General features: G+C 44.1%; 1 protein-coding gene across 2 annotated transcripts in view; it reads left to right on the top strand.

The window, feature by feature from the left end:
* The window catches only part of LOC148411803 (uncharacterized), a 38,185-nt gene that overhangs the window by 10,709 nt on the left and 8,326 nt on the right, over positions 1-19,150 (top strand). Inside the window, exons 2-3 of one of the 2 annotated variants that reach the window (XM_088435171.1) lie at positions 933-4,401; positions 7,418-7,489. In XM_088435171.1, the coding sequence (XP_088291297.1) occupies positions 1,568-4,401; positions 7,418-7,489 (2,906 nt within the window). In that variant the 5' untranslated portion in view covers positions 933-1,567. Of the gene's footprint in view, positions 1-932; positions 4,402-7,414; positions 7,490-19,150 lie in introns of both variants that reach the window. The other variant, XM_088435170.1, reaches the window with a different exon arrangement.

Raw genomic sequence — 19,150 nt, 5'->3', positions numbered from 1 at the left:
CAATTAAATACCAGAAAATGGGCAAACTGTTGAACACGTTTTTCCAAAGTAAAAGCAAATGTTTGTTGCTTGTTTTTATTCATCATAATCAGTCTGCTTTCATGGGGGACTAAAGGGTGAAGCATATTTACTGTCGAGAGGCTGAAATTTGGGGGATTTGGACAATTTTAGGTATCAAGTATTTATCAATCACCAAAAGTAATCGGGAATTAATTTGATAAATGATTGGTTGTCAATCATCGCAACGAGGTGCGTCCGGGAAATAAAAACTTGTCGAGTACACACACTCGACTGGCATTCACAAAGTATTTGCAATTCCCGCCGTCAGCGGGACAGACAGGAAAACGGAAAGATTGCGTAGATGAGGGCCACGGCAGAAACGGCGTCGATTCCGAAAGTGACTTGAGCACTGCCGAGCGTGGCGGACAGACTGTCACACGGCGAGCAGATGAATCAGAGAGGGTGTCAGCATGGCGCATCATCAAGAGGCCCGGAAGCGCCACCACTGACTCCCCAACATGGCGGAAAGGAGAAATTGCGAACGACGCACGCGTGTGAAGGATATGACAAGAGTCACAACATGCGGCATTGAGTCACGTCAGTGGTGCCGCTGTGACATTAGTACACATACATAAACAGTGTCGCCCGCAGTCCGTGTGAATGGGCCTTAATTACAATCTCCTTTTCTCCCTATTGTGTTTGTTGAGCCTTTTCTTTTGCCACCTCCACCCTGTCATTACACCGGCTGATTGATCTCTTCTTTCTCCATTCTGCGTTGACCCTGCTCTCATGCATTTTTAAAATAGCTGCCTACCTTATCGCTCCTTCATTATGCCGAGGAAGAAGCGTGCTGCGTTTCAATGGAAACGCAATAATATGGGAACAATTACAGTCGCTCACACCACGCTCTTTGTCTCTTTTTTTATTAATAGGAGTTTCTACTGTATTGAGCCGCGAGGAAATGACTCGGTGAAAGAAGGGCCAAGAGAAGAAAAGAGCTTTGACGGAGGGCAATAAAACCAAGGAAGTGAGAGCCACAAAAGCTGAATGACGCAGGGTGTGATGGAGAGCCAAGCAGGTCCGGTCTATAACTTGGCCGTCCTTCCTCCTGTTGGCCCGGAGGACAACGCAGTTGGAGAGGTCGAACAACCAAAGTGATGGACACAAAACTGAAGGACAGGTTGCATCCTCCCTGCTTATTCACTCGGAATTTTACTCGCGGAAGAATGGGAAGCGAGAGCAGCAGAGGACAAGCGGCAGTTTGACGAATATTTATACTGCATATATGTATTTATTTTTCTACAGGTACAAGATAAAGGACTTTATTCTCTTCTAGTTGACCTTTTCTCATCTTCACCTGTGAATATGAATTTTCCTTGGATTAAAGACAAGGGATAACCTGTGCATGAGCCGAAAACAGACAGTTGTTATCCCGTCAGACATTTCATTGAACTCAAACGAGGCAAATGGAAATTCAATGTCCTTGGTGATGCACTGATACGCCAGGGCCTTTTCGCGTCACATCGGAGAGTTGTTGGATGTTGCGGGAGAGCGAGAGGAAAGCGCAATGGTGAGCAAAGAGCCCAACCTCTTGCTGACGGGCCAAACCAACGGCAAAAGTGCCCTGGCAGAAAAATCCGGAACAATGACCGTGCGTTCGGTGCTGCTCAATCGTGACTCGCCGGACATTGAGAGTCGCCTGAGGCGGCGCCGCAACCGCACCCACCAGGTCCGCTTTAAAGACCTGGAGGATGGCAGCAGCAGCAGCGGCAATAGTGGCACGGGCGAGAACAGCAGCCACCAGAGGCTGACGGCAGACTGCGATAGCCCCCATCCTCTGCGCAAACACAGCGGCAGGTCCCCGAAGGGACCGTGGGGGGACAGGGACGGACCACGAACTGACAGCCTACCCGGTCAGACCTCTGTGGTCGGGGCAGTGCGCGGGGACATGGCTAGTACAATAGAGGTCGTGGCGGCTTTCTTAGCCAGGGCCCCTCCCCATCCGCTGACACCAGGGCCCACGCGCCGATGTTGGGCACCGCCGCAGACCAACTCCCTGACCTTGCCAATGACACGCAAGCCAAGCACCAGCACAGCCATCCAGACCTCGCCATGTCTGAAAAAGTCTCTCTCCTCTACGCACACCCGCAGCCACAGTCTGGGAGATTCATTGGGCATTGATGGCGATGATGAACACGACTCGCAGGATGAGTACCTTTCACACAACAGTGTGGCGCTGCCGGGCTGTAAAGATCTGAATGGTCCTCAGGGGCCAGCCGATCGAACTGTGATTGAACGGAGGTCGAAATCCTCCAAGGCGGACATTAAATCACCTGCTACTGTCACAAAAAACTCCAGGCACAGTTGTCCTCCCTCAGTCCTTCACAGCACCGAGCCATTCCACAGTTCCATCGCGTCCTGCCGGGACGGCCCCAAGCGACAGGGCAGTGTCACGCCGTCGTTGGTCAGGAGGAGAAAGCGTCTGAATAGGACAACGAGCGATCCTGGAAAAGAAGTGCACTATTGCACCACTCCTACTCAGACTGAAAACCCGAGTTCAACCCTGCCGCATTCAAACTCCAGACTTTGCGCTTCGCGAGTTCAAACCGAGTGCACATCCGCCCGTTTAAAATATTGCACTGCACAAAGTCAAACGGAGGGTAAACAACAGTCGGCAGTCCAGATTCAAAACAGCGACTCCAATTCGACCCTCCCTTTAAATATTACTCAGCGCACCACTCAGATACAAACAGACTCTCCTATGCCTTTGCCTCCAGATCCTCAACCATCCCAGACACAAAAATTCAGCCCCTGTGCTTCTCCACCCCTGCTAGAATCACCAAACTCAGAACAAGTTCAAGTTGAGTGTCCTGTACCGGCAACTGAGATGCGGGACCCTCCCCACACACAAATAATAACTGTGCCTTATTGTAAATCACCGCCTCCTACAAGCGCACCAACACAGAGCCCTGAAGAATGCACTGAGCCATTTTGCGCCTCGTCAATCGAGCCGGCTAATGTCTCCTCACCTCCCTCAGCAGTCCAGCCCGTTTCTTGCTCTGCACCCACTGTAATTACGCACCCCATCCCTTATAATACTCACGTGACACCGCCGGCATTTGCCAGTGCGCCGTTCATGCGGCCCACTCCATTACCAGCGGCACCAGCATGCCCTCCTGCAAAGTGTACCTCCCCTGCCCCAAAAACGACATCAACAATTACCCCCACCTCCTGTTTTACCCCTACTCCTGCAACTAACCCAGGTGGAGCCCCGTGTGACTCCATGCACCAAGCCACTCCTCAACCACAGCTACCAAATGTCCATCTGGCTACACATCAAACACCATGTACAATCGTTACACAAGCTGCTTTGTCTTGCACCTCTATTTCTTACTACACCACAAACCATGCAGCAGGCCCTCTCCAACCTGCGACCCCTTCGTGTACAACACTCATACAAACCGTAGCTCACTGCAACATTCCATGTCAAGCTTTGCAAAACGCCTCTTCGGTCAGCATAGGCATAACGCCCTACTCCTCTCAAGTGTCCCAACTAACAGCGTGCACATCTCCACCGCCACTGGTCAATCTTCCAAACGCACATCATTGCGCTACGCCGAAAAAAGCCGTTCCTCTGTATTCCTTTCGAGCAGCGCCGCCGTACACCCCTCCCTCACAGGCACCCTTGAATGCTCAGGATAAGAGGGGCATCCGACTACCGCCACCCGCACCGCCACCGCCGCCCTACACGCCACGTAAAAAAGGAAATGACCCGCCGACGACTGCAGTCCGCACACCCGTGCTCAGGGCAGAGAGCAAGACCAACGAGAAGGATAAAGATGAGGAGAACGAGAAGAAAGAAGCTATGAAAGGCACGGACACGCCGAAACCCTGCGAGAGTGCCAGCTCTCCTAAGCACAGGGCTAAAACTCCTCCCGTTTGTGTGATGAAGGAAGAAAAGCCGTCCTCTCCAGCCAAGGCCTGTTTTAAGCCCAGCTGTCTCAGCTCAGCCCAGGCTCAGCTTGGGGTACTACACAAAATGCTTTGCGCAGGAGCCAACGCTCCAAACAGTCAACACGCTCTGCCTCCAAACCAGCAGGGATGTTCCGGGGCTAAGAGTTGCGTCGCTTCAGGGGAGAAGCCCCTGACTCCAACCCAAGCTGACACATTGAGACAGGTACAGGAGATCCTGGGAGGGTTAGTGTCTGGGGCCAAGTGTAAGTTGGACCCGGTCCGAGTGACAGAAAAGCTCCTGGGTCCCAACGGGCCTTTGCGTGACATTCGCAGCCTGCAAAACCATCTCCACAGTCTGGAGGGGGTCCTCGAGACCAGCCAGAATACCATCAAGATTCTACTGGATGTCATTCAAGATTTGGAGAAGAAGGAAGCTGAGCGCGATGGGTGAGGCAAACTTTGACTTTGTGCTTGATATTAACACATGGCAGCATGGTGAGCGAGTGAGTAGCATGCCCAACTGAGGTTCAAAGTGCAGATCTGGGCTACGGCCTTCGAACGTGGTTTGATTTCCTCATACTTGCATGGTTCTTTTGTTTCAATTAATGAACACTATCTGCCTCATCAGTCCATTCCAATCTCGGTTGTATCCCGCCCATTGCCTAAAGACACCTGGGATAGGCTCCAGCTCACGCATGACTAACCTAAACCCCATAATAATCAGGACAAGTGCGAGAGAAAAATGGATGGTTCAAATGAATATATTAAGAATCAGAGACCAAAGTTTTACTTGGGAAATAAATGATGCCATCATTAGTAATGATGTACTTTAAAGTAAACATCATGAATGCAGTAAAAACACCATCATTTATTTTAACATGGCGAGAGATTTCAATCAGACTAGATGATGAAACAATAGTGACATCTACTTAACTGTTTTAACCTCCATTACAGGCTAAAACAAAGGCATATTATCAGATTTTCACAGAGGCTTTGATAGATGATCCAGGATTGTTGTCTACAATCCTTCAGAGAGATAAGAGTAACATCAAAAATGTCAAAGCTTGCTTTACTGGAGGTTAATTCAAGGGTTAGTCCGGGTTTAAGCATTGATGCTTGAGGTCAAACGGGGATCTTAGCCATATTTCAATGTGCAAATAGATGGCCGGATGCCTCCGGCTAATGAAGCTGTAAACCCAAGCTAGCAGGGGCCTCTCCGCTCGGGGCCGGGTGCTGCGCGAGGGAGCCATCTGCTCGTCTGCAGCCCGACGTGAAGAAGACTCGTTAGGACTATATAAGTTATGAAGTGCTGTTAGTGTGCAAAGTCAACATCGGTGTGACGCCGGAGTTCCTGCTGTTTTATTCCATGACAGCTAATTTCTCACGGTCTGGAAGACAAATCCACTAATGGTCATCAACTTTTGAGTCTTTAGTGGAAAAAACATACTTGTAGTTGAAGTAAACACCGAATTCACGTGTATTACCTTTTCATTGAAAGCAATCATGACAAAATTGTTTTCGTAAGGGACAGTCGTTCAGTTACTGCAGTTACTGCTAGAACTGTGACTTTGTCCTTACATAGTCCGCTGAGCTCCTGCATAAATGTAGTCATTCTACTAGTAAACTAGTAGTCATTCTACTAGTACATCCTAGTCATTGTATTAGTGCGGTGAATCAGTTGTAGAAGTGGGATAATTTTGGCATATTAGATAACATGTTCTTCTAGATAATGGTAAAATTCTGTAGGTACATAGTTTACTACTGGACTGAATAAGGACTTCAACAAAAGATGATTTTAATAAATCGGTTGATTGTCAATTAATTGATGTAACCTATTTTCAAAGTTTTAACTTTTGCGGTATTATGTTGCAAATTATGAAATTATGAAAAATGGGAATTAAATGGGGATTAAAACGTGTCAAATTTCAAAATGCAACACTTCTGGCATTTCTATGTGATTACAGCGGGACGTGCAAAATTTTGTGTACAAAAATAATCATTGTCCAAATTTTGGACCATTTAAAACCATTACAATTACAATTTTTGTGAAGCATTTGAGTAGCATTCATGACATTAATTTTCCTGCGATTTTTACTACATTCCGCTGAGCGGCGGTCAAATTATGTCAGCAAACAGAAAATTGTTGACTTGTGTTTCACCTCAAGACAGTAGGTGGCAGTAGAGACCAATTAATGGCTATGTCTTAACGTGTTATGGTCACTTCACAGGCTACAAAGACAGACCATACCACTTTTCAATTTTTGTGGGTGTTAATAAATAGAACCTACATATGTATGGGTAGACCTGATGCCACAGAACAATTTGAGAGACTGAAGTAAAAAATATTCATAAATAACTAAAAAGCATTTACAAAAAAACAGAAAAAAATGCAATGTGTATAGTTTGCAAAGAGTGTGTATTAGGATTAATTTAGTTCAATATTCACAAACAGGAGCCTATTTCAAATTCACAGCGACAAATTGACACAAAATGTCGATTAATTGGATAACCGATAAGTTGATGAGTAATAGATTGAATGCACTTTTCCCCTACATTGTCTTACTCGTGAAGATAAAGCATTCTAGAACAGAGACCTTAATCTGGATATGCAAAAGACGCTCTGACAGCTTTCCATAGACATCTGTTGTGCCTAAGCTCTGCTGCCATCTCGCTCACCTATTTATATCCCAGCCAACTTTTACCGAGCACAATGTAAGCCTGGCGTGCCCCCGAAGGCAAACACGGCGGCGGAGCAGATTGAGCATCAAGAGGAGGAACATGAAATATCGCCAGGCAGGAGGCACGGAGGCTTGGGGAGGAGGGAGCATCTGTAGTTATTTTGACAAGCACACATGTCAGTCAAACCGCAGAAGAATTCACCACGCATCGGTGACGGCCGGACATGCAAAAATCTGCATCTCCAACCGGTCGGCAGTTTGGGATGTCGTTAAACTATCATCATCGTTTAATTAATCTACTCTAAGCTTCTTAGTCATCTCTCACGCCTTATCGACGCAACACGCTGAGAGATATAGATGGCGTATGAGGCGTGTAATCCCAATCGCGCACTTTGGCGTCTCCTCGCCGTTTTTTTTTGCGTTCTCTAGCATAGGAACGCGGTGATGAGCCTTGCTCTGATGCACGCAGACTTGACTTTTACCTCATAAGCATTATTTTATGCCCGGAGTGATGTAGTGACTCATGAGTTACGTAACAGCCATTTGGAGGAGGAAGGGGAGGAGGTTTGCTAGGACTGAGTAGCGTTCATTAAAAAATGATCAGGGGATTGAGATTTTTTTGTGTACGCTCAGGAGAGACAGAAATGCGTATGCGCGCTTACACACTCAAAGGCGCACATGCTCGTTCATTCACTGAGAAACACACATGTTTGCGCACAATTTCTCAACCGCACACGCTCCGCCTTTTCCCCATGATATGTCATCTCAATGCTTTTCCACAGAAGACATTCATACCGAACCGGTCAGGACATTGAGAACTGCGGGACCTGCAGGGACTGCGCTTGCATCATCTACAGGTATGTCATTCCCAGGAGGCGTATTTTAAGTTCCGAAAATGTCACGCAATACCACAAAACAATACTGGCATAAAAAGATGACAACTATGTCAATGCTATACTTTGGCCATTTAATAGATGGTCATTTATATGTTCTGCCCGATGGATGGACAAAGTTTCGCAGTTATAAGCCGTATTTTTCGGATTATAAACCACAATTTTTTTCTCATGATTTGAGCCCTGCGGCTTACAGTCCAGTGCGTCTTATCTGCAGTTTTTTTTTCCCCCTTTGGCTAGCCACAAGAAGAAAATCCACTGGTAAAGCAGATTTGTGGACAGTGTGTGTTCAAAGTGTCAATTTTTAGAACAACTATGAAAAAAAACAAAAAAGATGTGTCAATACCTTTGCTCAGCAAGTAACCCTAATCCTAACCCATGAAAAAAATTATGTACCGTATTTTCTGCACTGTAAGGCACACCCAAAAGCCTTAATTTTTTGAAAAAGGTGATGGTGCGTCTTATAATCAGGTGCGCCTTATATATGGATCAATATTAAATGTAAAGTAAGGTTTACCTGTTTCTTTTGTGTGTTTACAGTTGAACAAGGTTAGTCATATTGACATTGAGTTATGCTATTGAGATTTTAGAGTTATTGAGTTATTATTGTTATTACTTTGAGTATTACTATTTTGTGATTGAAACGTTTTAAAATATGTCATTAATTGAGGGTGCGCCTTATAATCCGGTGCGCCTTATAGTGCGGAAAATACGGTATGTTGTAAATATCCATCAATTTTTTCATAAATAAGTTGGTGCCAAACATACAGGTATGTTCAGTGGTGATGAAAATAGGATGTTGTTGTAAGCAGGCAATTAAAAAAAAAAAATCTAAATATTTCAAACTGTCACATACAATTTTTTCGTGTAAATATCCGATGTTACATCCAGTGGTTTACAGTCCAGTGCCTCTTATCAGTGACAAAAAAACTGTTGTTTTTTTGCTGCTACAGCTTGTAAAGCAGTATGTCTTATAGTCCGAAAAATACAGTAAGTACTTTTCCGAAGAATTACCAGTATAAATACTCCCTAATTTTAAATACATAAATCTGACACGAATGGCATGTACTCAGCTTTAAGCCTTTTTTTTTGTTGTTAATTCAAAAACGCTTTGTGCTGGTTACGGGTTTGTGGCTGGCATAGAAATAAAATCTGAGAATCCATATCTATCTATATCAAAAAGCGCAAGAACCACTGCCATATAGGATGCTTGAAATGGACATAAAAACAGCAAAAAAACAAAATCGGATATGCACAATCAATCGGAATTGTGCGCTTAGACCTACACGGTAAAACAAATCTAAGTGTGCTTATTTGCTGCGTCCCTCACGTTACATGTTAAGGCAACGAGAGCACATTGCGTGTCTCTGCGCGCAGTTATTGTGCATCGCGCTGTCACGGCGCATCACATCACGTTTGGGGAATTTGGTCTTATGGCTTCATCGCCGCGACGGGCGCGGAGACTCTTCTCGCCATCGCGGCGCAGTTAATCCGTGGTGGAACCTGCGACGCTTTGAGATGCTTGAGCGGAATTATAATCTAAGCAAGTGAAAACGCATCTATATCGCATACTTGTTTTATGAACGCGTCAATAGCTGACAAGTAACTAAGATTCTGGTAGCAAACCTTTTGGACAGATGAAACAACAACAACAAAAAAAGATGTTAGCATGGGACAAAGCAATTGAGGCAAAAGCGAGATTGCTCTCACATGACTAGTAGCATGGGCAAAAAAGTGATTGAGGCTTTCACCTCGACACCTCGGTGGGGTTACATGCCAGACAAACAATGTCATAACTCTTAGAACGCACTCCAGCAAAAAAAACAAAAAACAAACAAAAAAACATAATGAACAGCTCCGGGTTGGTCATACATCCTCTTAACTGAGAGTCTGGGTGAAGTTGGCAGGTCCACGAATCGGACTGATTGCATCGAGCATTTAGATTTAGATGCCTCGTTATTCGGGCATGCTAATATAAATGGCTCCTATGGTTGTGATATTATCCCGATTGGCAAACAAACGTAATCATTCCCAGAATTGACTTACTATACGATTGTTGTTATATATATATTGTTATATATATATATTGTTGTTCTGGATTGACTCTGTGATTTGTTTGTGTCCCCTTCAACTCAATGGTTTGGGAGTCCTGTGGTTTTCTCAAAAGAATGTTGGCATTATGGGTCAATGCGGACAGGCAGAAAAGTGAAGAAATTGGAGAAAGCGGTAGAAGTATAATTACAGTGTTTGTCTTCATGAGATGCTGCGCCATTTGTTCTTTCTAACCATGTTTTCATGATGCCCAATAATATGGCCTTTTGGATGATAAAACAAACAAAAACTCCAAAAATTAAAACTTAGGAACCACATTTGTAGCGGTATCTCTCGGCATACTTGGAATTCTAAAGATACCTCAGAGAAATCGTGTAATCTGACTGTTTTTTTTCTGACTCGTCTACAGGATAATTGTGTTACTAATGGCAATGCGCACCCATATAACCTCAACAAATTAAAGGCGTATACCGTCACCATGAAAGAATTTCATAAAAAGTTGCTTCATTTTCCAATTAATTTGCTCTTAGTTAGAAAAGAAGATGTACATTTGATAAGATTTGCTGATACCTGCAAAATTCTTTGTTTAAAAACTCCGGTACCCCTGGATGTGCCTTGAAGTCCTCCCAGAGGTGCTTGTATCCCCATTTGTGTAAAATTATCAATTTTTATGTCGTTGTAAATAGAGCCATATTGGATATCTGTCATTTGAAATGTACATATTAACAGGGACTAATAAACACAAAATTGGGCGCCTGCATCTGCAGATTAAAATGAGCCTGCAGTAGATTGAGGATGATGGAACGAGTCTTTAGTCGATGTTATGGAACCTATTGCATTCATATTTTGTTTTGTTTTTTTACAAATATAAAGTACCCCTTTCCAAATTTGGCACAGAGGATGGCCTTCGAAAAACATATGCAGTAAAAAGAGAAATCGTTGTAGTCACACTAGAGGTGTAGTGAGCTCTCAGCTTGAAACTAAGTTGACATTCATCCCAGCAGATGGACCCAATTCCGCGCAGGAACATCACTTTTGAGGAAGTGGTAATACACGCAATGCGGATTGAAACGATTTGGAGCATTTCTTGCGCTCCCTTAATAAGACATTAGTCATCATCATCGCCGGCTTTCGCGGATCTGATGATACGATTCCGCTGGGTCCACCGTCAAGCCTACTGTTAATATACAATGGGGTTGATTGTCTGCTTGGCCAAGGTGATTTGGGGGGGTAATGATGGAGAAGCTGTAACATCCGGCAGGACAGATTCCATCAATTCCCAAGGAAAAAAAAAATGAAAGAAGAAGAGAAGCTTGAACACATTACATCAGTGGAGATGAAACGCTCCCAAAGGGGGGAGGGAAAAGAGTTTGGAGGAATGCGAGTGATTTCAGACCAGAATGTTGCCTTCACCCCAGTTTGACCTAGCTAAAACATCAAATGCAACAACTTTTTGAAAGCTCCTGGAAAACATCAATCCGTGCGCTATCTTCATGGCTTATCCTTTTTGAGCTTTGGAAACAAATTTCAACTATGATTTTGCATCCTGGATAACCTTTAAAGAAAGGCAGTAGTTTTTAAAGGGAAAGTCAAGCCCCAAAAAATCTTGTCAATAATATGTTCTCTGTAGCCCCATGAGTCTAAACACAGTATTCTGATTATTATAGTGTTTGTGGATTATTAATTCAGAAGCAAAAGCCACTTTTTTTTTTGGGCCATCTCAGTGGGGTGGACATTTTGCCACCTTGTCATCTAAAAATGCAGCAGATTTATCGTCTACTTTATTATTTGCTCGATTATGGACTGTCGTCTGCCCGGAGAAGTGAACAAAATAAGAATTTACTTACAGTAACTGTACAGTTATCCCTTTCCATCCTTTGGAGTCTCACGGAGAGCCACGGTTATAAGGCTGTAAGATAACCAAACATGACAACAATTAGATCTTACACTTTTGCACAATTCCGGCGTGAGTGACTGGGAAGCACGCCTCTCGGGCACGCCTACAAGATATGTGATTGGCTCGCAGCGGGACCATGGCAGTTGGGGCGGGAGTTGGTTCCAACTCCTGCCCTGTCCTTCTGCCATCGACCAATGAGGTAACGATGCAACGTCAGCGTAGCCTGAAAACGTCACTACAGTCCTAGTTATTTTTCGGAAATTACTGACCAATCTACAGGGTTAAAAATGGCTTGCTCGGTTACTTGAAGCGATTGTTTTGGAGCAGAGCGGATCCGTAACATCCCTGCGTCCGATATAATGGGATTCAATACAAGATACTAATGCTCAGTTCGGGATATTAAGTGAACTGCGTTTATCAGTAGTGTTTTAGTTTGCAGTGTACTACAAGCTCTTTAGCTGAATAATGTCAGCACGAAATTGGAACACTACATCGCTCTGTGACGCAGCCTGTTTAAGGGTTTGGCTTTGTTCTCTGGCCTTCTTTCCAGGGCGCAACTTATGTAAAAATGCTAATGCCACTTTGCATGCAAACGCAGTTGGCAACAGAACATTACATTTTGAACACTTTGTACCCGAAAAGGAATCCCTCCCTAATTGAACATTTCATTTGTTCAGCCTTTAAAAAAAAAAGAGCATCTTATTACTGTGAGAATAATGCATGACATGTCCAGCGCTATTTATCGGGCACTGGCGGCGCATTGATCGTGTATTAATATGTAGAATCCGATTGTGTGACCATGCAGGAGAGTTAATTAGCGAAGCTGCCCCCACCCCCGGTGTCATCATTCTTGCTTCTAATGGCCAACGTGAGAGTAAAGTAGAGCCTAACAAGGAGCTGCTGTGCTTAATCCCTGTGGAGTGCAGCCTAATCAGATCTGCACTCTGCTGCTTTATCTCTGCTCCTCCTCACTCGGTTGCTCCATCACGCTTTTGGCTGGAGGAGATCCGCCAGCGAGCTGCTTGCGCGCAGATTAATGACTCTCAGGACCCGACGTTTGCGGCCAAAGTAAAAAGTCCAGCCGGTGTTTTTCCTTTTTCTCTTTTTTTTAAAGGCAATCCGTCATCGCCCGCGCTGAGCGGTAGATAATTGAGAAAAAGGCTTCAGCGGGGGCGATTCCAGAAATGTTGTTTTTGAAATCGCAACTCACACCGCACAAATAAACCGCCCACGACGTTAAGTCGAAGCTAATGACTTGACTGCTCGCGCTGTACAGCGAGTATTATGGGACGGGAGGATACTATTTCGATAAACTCCTGATGGTGATACTAACGCGCATATCTTGACACATAGCCAAACTAGAGTATTTGATAAGGCTATGTTTATGGAATATTACCCAAATTGGGCTTAATGCAGCTTTAATTTGCACATTAATTTGAGGCGCTCAACTGTAGTTGAAGATCTAAAGCAGTTCCTCTCAAACCGTTAGGTTTTGTGATTCCGTGGTTGAAAGCGAGGCAAGAGGAAGACTTGTCATCAAAGACCGTGACCTTTGGAGTCAAGACCAGATGAAATCAAGAATTTGAATTCGAGATCAAGATCAACCAAGAGTGTAAAAATGAAAGAAAAATCACAAGAAAAATAACAATAAATGATAGTGTTTTTCCCCCATTAAGTTTTCAATAAAAATCTACTAAATTGTTTTTCAATTAGTATAATGAACGAATCTCAAATCTAAGTAAACAATTGTTCACAGTAATAATGACCTGGTCTTAACCGGTCAAAACTCCACAGAACGCACTGGCTGAAAACTAGACAAAAGCGAGTAAAAATGCCAAGTGGTCTCGAGATCTATAACACTAGAGGTGGACGAGAATGCAGGGAAGCAGAAGAAGTCAGACAGAAGTGCAGAATGTATTCAAAAGAAAGAAACAACTTCCAAAAACCAAAAGGCAAATAAAGGACATTGAAAAATCGGGACACCATATTTGCAATGTCCAACAAAAATCAAAACACAAAGCATCGGTAACCAAAACACACGAAAAAGCAAAACATTCAACACTACAAGAATTTAGAAATGACAGGGGGAATGCGACTTGCACCAACAAAAATAATCTAACAATAAATCCCAAATTAACTCATTCAGTGCCAAGTGTTATTTGAAAAGGAAGCCTCTAGAGGTCCAATATTTTTTACCATTTTCACACACCTTTAAAGGCCAACAAAAAATTGTGTGCTATGTTGATGTAAATATGGGTGGTATCATACGAAAGATTGACTTGCATTCCTTACTTTGAATTGCATGTAGATTACAGCTGTGTTATAAGTGTGGAAACACTGCCATCCAATGGTCACAGTTATCACTACAGTGCTCAATTGGCTTATATTAAGTAACCATTAGTCAAGGCTGACAGCCCCTCTCCATAAAAAAATGTATTTGACCAAAATTTTTTAATTTATTGTTGTTATTACTATTTAAAAAAAAAACAAACGAGAATTCTCATCCATGGCACTGAATAAGTTAAATACAAACTGACGAGACAATGAGGTATACCTGGACAAGACACGAGTGGCTGGAGGCAACTGATCGTAACATAAACAGGACAAGAACAGCTACAGCAATTTAGTTCTTGCGTATCTCTCACTTTAATAGCCTAGTTTCTCTCTTTGCGACTGAAACACGAAGTTGACAGGTCTACTCAGTCTCTCACGTATACTCTGAAATGACTTCAGGAGTGCGTCTCATTTGTCAATTACAACATATGCGTGCCAGGCACAGCAGCGGTACGCCAGAGGACTTCTTCACCGGGCCTCCGACACACGGAAAACCACAGCTTATCGACTCACGCGAAATCTACGGGGAGTGATGTCGATGAACATTTTGTGACAGCGCCTACAGTAGCGACTCATGCCTAGCCACTTTTACCGCACACCCGTCATGAATCAGCGCTTCCTGACGCACATCCTCGCTGGCACGACATTCCTTCCTCGCACGCTGCCCTTCGATTGCCGTAGAACAGAAAGGGAGATGAGGAAGTGCGGGATAGAAACTGGGTTAACGCGCAATAGTGCAACTTTTTCTTCTCAGCATACATTCCTCCATTCACCGCGCCAGATCAGATAACACACGCGGTCAAATATTCATAGCCATTAAAACTTAATCGCAACGGCTTTTAGGCTTTAAAAAGTAATAATGGAATGTGTGTGTGTGTGTGTGGGGGGGGGGGGGGGGTGATACCTGGCTATGAGATGGATGGATGGATTTTGGATGAAGATGATTGAAAGACGCAGTCTAAAGATATCTTGATTTGAGAGAGAGATCAGTTTAACTGGTTTTCAAGGGACAAACATGCTTGGACAGTTTTTGTTCTGCATCGCAAAGCGGATTTTATGTGGAAACTGATTCAATTATGGACACTGATCTTTTGGAAAAGCATATTATTTCTGAGGATTATGATGGGAAAGGAGAGTTAGGGTTAAGTGGAGGGTCAGACTTATTGTAAGGGTTTAGGGTTGGCGCTTTTGTGTGGATACAATCTGAATATGCGATGCCCAAGTCCAGTCCTTAAAATACTAATACTAATTTCCGACTTCAGTTTGATTTTGACTCACTAAATATGGATTATTTCTTTTTTCCAATTCATTTTAAACCATTATTGATACATTGATCGTTTTGCACATTTTTAAAGAAGAAGAACAATTTTTTAAAAATCTTAAGAAGAGAATTTGGATACACTTTGACCTAAATGTCTTTGCCGACGATTACAACGACGGATGAAAATTGCAATTCTGACATTTTTAATCCCCATATTTTTGTTAGCATTCCCGTCATTCGTCAGCCCACCTCTGTACTTCAGTTTATTTTATCCTGGTCGGACCATCATAAACCTAATGCAAAGGAACTAAAGATACGTCGGTGACGCATGAGTGTATGAATGGCTGCACGGCTGAGCGATTGATCCGTAGACAAGCGCATAAACAGATTGGCGGATGGGAGCTGGATGGATGAATGGATGATGGGTGAATGGATGGCTGAATAGGTCGATAGTTGGGCTGATTGCTTCTATCTGCCTCCCTGAGAGCTTTCCCCTCAGCTCGGCCTTTCCTCCGTCACCATTCATCCACTTCCCAAAGTGGCCCAGAGAGGCATTTAAGGCATCAAATGCTCTCCACGTTGTTCCAGCACTGGCCCGGAGCTGCTGACAGCTCCTCCTTGTCTGGGATTCATCCAGGGGAACGCGGCATTTCACACACAGAAAGAGTGGACCTTCCCCCCAGTAGATAGCTTGGGCTTGCATCCTTCACACGCACAATCCGCTCCCTACTTCCGCGCCTTCGGTATAAGTCTATTTCACACCCAAATGGTGAGGGACGATGAGGAGAGGATCCAAAGCCCCATTGCTGGAATGGGAACAGTGAGTGAGGGAAATATAGGAGAGGGGAAAGTAGCTACCTGCAGCTTGCCGCCTTCCATCAAAGCCAAATGAAGCGGAACACGAGGCAGCTTTATTCAGGGAAACCCACACGTGCGCTATAAATAACGGCATGCAAATGAGCGGGAGCCTGTCCAAACGAAATCTGCGCGTCAGTGTACGCGTATTTAGACAAGCGCAAGTAAATTACAGATGAACCCTTCCGCATGTTCACGGTCACCGGTATATTTCTGAAGCACAATCCCGCCTCGGGCCGCTCATTAAACATTGACAATCCTCTGACATTACCATAACCGCCAGTGAAAAGAGCCCACTTCCTGGGAGATAAGATGAATTCCCAAGAAAGTAGCAAGGTTAAAAGGAAGGAGGAGAGCAGGAGCGTGTTTCTGTATTTGAAGAGGCAATGAAGCAAAGCGAATGGAACTGATATGAATTTTAAGAGGCAACTCTTTCGGGGACCGGCTCACTTTCCGACGAATTACATCCATATTGGAATATTATGCAAATCTCCAGTACGTCCAATGAAAACATGCAGCGTCGGTGTAGAAACTTGGTGTTGATAAATGGGAGAGCTTGTTTCTTATTGCCTGCAATCAATCTAGCATTTCTTTGCGTCAACCAGGGATGTGAGTTTTAGGAATACTGTGTATGCGCACTTCATTAGGTAAAATAGCTAGGGATCTCAGGTGCTATGATTGGCTGTTGGCTGAACTCGCCGACAGGATGGTGGTTGGATCGATTGTTTGGTGTGAAGATGTTGACGGGTACTATTCGTCGTTCAAATTTGAAAATGTGGGTAAGAGAGTAATCGATGTTTGAAAATGTGCCAATCGTCTGGGATGCGATCAATTGTTTGGTGCAAAGCGCTAGCTTGTGATAGGTTCCTAGGCCAACTTATGACAGCAATTGGTTGTTTTGTGAGATTGTCAACAAGGACGCATCGGTTAAGCAAATTTGTAAACAGGCCAGGGGATCGTTTGTTTTGCGAGTATCGTTAGCTGATTAAATGTTTTATTTTCCTAGTTTTACGGCGACCTACAGATGGTAATGGTCGAAGACCATTGTTCAAATAAAAGAAAGTCTATTTATTTGGAACCTCGTAATCCGTCCATCTAGCTGGCAAAAAAAGGACGGCATAAATTTTGTACTCTATTCTACCTCTTACAAGGTCACTTTCCTCCAAACAGAAGGGGTGGAAGAAGAGAGAGGAATACAGATTTGAATGTATTTCCTTCCATGTCCATACATGTTTGTAGCTACAACATACATGATGTAAATCAATGACTCTTTAGTTGCGCATTCTGCGACCGAGCCGCCCATCGATTAACAAGGTTAAGTCCTAGGAGCCGATAGACACGCAGGCAATCTTCGGGATTTGTTTTGCTCTTTCAAACACGCCGTCTGTCTATATCTGACGGGACATTGATCATCCGACAACTACGCATGGCCTCCTCTGACCAATAACGCGCAGAGGCGGCCGAGAGAGGAGATAAATATAAACGGATAGAAGGCCGACACATACAAGCTGCTGCGTTTTCAGTATAAATGAATGTGAGAGACGTATTTTCACTCTCTGAAGAAAGATTTGTCAGATTCTTGACTTTGACCTTTCTCTAACGACTCTGTCAGAGCTTACCGACCTGCTTCTGTGTGTTTGTGCGCCGTAGCACGGATGAGACGGATAATGGAGAAGTGGTGTGTGTGAAACGTGTAAAAGGGCAGGCCAGGCAGTTCTTCTGCAGTAATCCATCTTCACTTCTGGGCTGAGCCGCCGCGCAACAGGCGCCTCGCAGGGGACGAGGATATACACCGAAGGCGTCGGCCTCGTTCTGAACTGCGAGGATGAAATCAACCAGCGGCCGTTGGGGATTTGGCGGCCGGCCGGAGGGAGGGGGAATTACTTGCTCAACGTACGGTGCTCTTTCGTGCAAAAGCCGAAAAGAGTGGGCGCGAAAAACTTACTCCGGTTTAAGCTGTGACCAAACTCTGGTAACTCTATTCCTTTTCCTTTCCTTTCCTAACCTCCGCTCTAAAAACAATTGGGTCGAAAATAATCAAAATTGGATCAAAGGGGAACAAACACATTTGTAATGTTAATGATTGTACGCCGAAATCTGGGCCGGTCCATTTTGAACCAAGTTTGAGGTATTTTTTTTACCCAACTGTTTAAGTGGTGAAAAAATGACGTTCACAAAATAATTATACTCGAAAGCAGTCGGATCAAAATAACCCAAACTTAACCAACATTTTTAAGTTATTCATTTTACCCCACTGCATTCTCTTGGATTGTATTACATGAAAATATTATTGATATAGTAAAAGTTAAAAAAAAGGATACTTTTTCAAAACGATAGGATCGCTACTTGCTCATTAGTATGAACGATGATTCCAAATCTTGCACTGCATTACATGAAAACATTATTAAAAATAATAAAAGTTAAAAAAGGATCATTTTTTAAAACGATAGGATCACTACTTGCTATTAGTATGAACGATGATTCATTTGAGCCGCGTGATGGCAACTGTGTGAAAAAGGCAAAACTAATTAATTACATCATGGAATCCATTATTCATATCGTTGCTGGCACGTAGCGCCGCCCCTTGATTTCGAACGGGTGTTTGATTGTGCACTTGCGGCATTATTTGTGTGAACGCCTCTGGTGAAAGCAAAAAATGAGAATGCAGTAACTCAACAGTTTCATCAACCATTAAATCCTTGTCGTCGACGGGGACACTAAATAAAACAGAGACCAGTGTTGCGCACACTTGAAAAATCTCTGCTCTGCTGGACAAACGACCATAAATCCAATATATCCCGGTGAGGTTACAATAATCCTATCACCAAATGGTGCAGCCATCATGTCCGGTGTTGGTTTAATGTGACAGATGTACTGCCGGCCGTGAAAACCTGAGCGGCCGAGAGGTGCGACGGGGGAGAGAAAAGAAAAAAAAAAAAAAACCAAGCGCTTGTTTTGTCGTAATCACAGAGCTCCCGACTGGCGGCGACGCCAGGAGCCAGATGGTGCCCATCACCGTGAGGAGGTGGGGTGGGGGGGTGGGGGGGCACTGCCTCATGTGGATGATGTGTCATATAAATACTAATCACGCTTGAAACCCGCCCACAGCTAAACGAGATCCCTCAAGCTCTTCTCGTAGCACCCACTCACTCCTGCTGCTGCACGCCAGTTGTGGGAAAGAATTACAAATAGTTCATTTGACATCCTGATTGAGATTTTGTCAGGT

This window comes from Hippichthys cyanospilos, chromosome 15 (genome assembly GCF_059441005.1).
Source record: "Hippichthys cyanospilos isolate Australia breed blue-spotted pipefish chromosome 15, RoL_Hcya_1.0, whole genome shotgun sequence".
NCBI classification, from domain to species: domain Eukaryota; kingdom Metazoa; phylum Chordata; class Actinopteri; order Syngnathiformes; family Syngnathidae; genus Hippichthys; species Hippichthys cyanospilos.
Note: the sequence above shows the minus strand (reverse complement) of the source record. Positions and strands in the feature narration are given on the sequence as shown.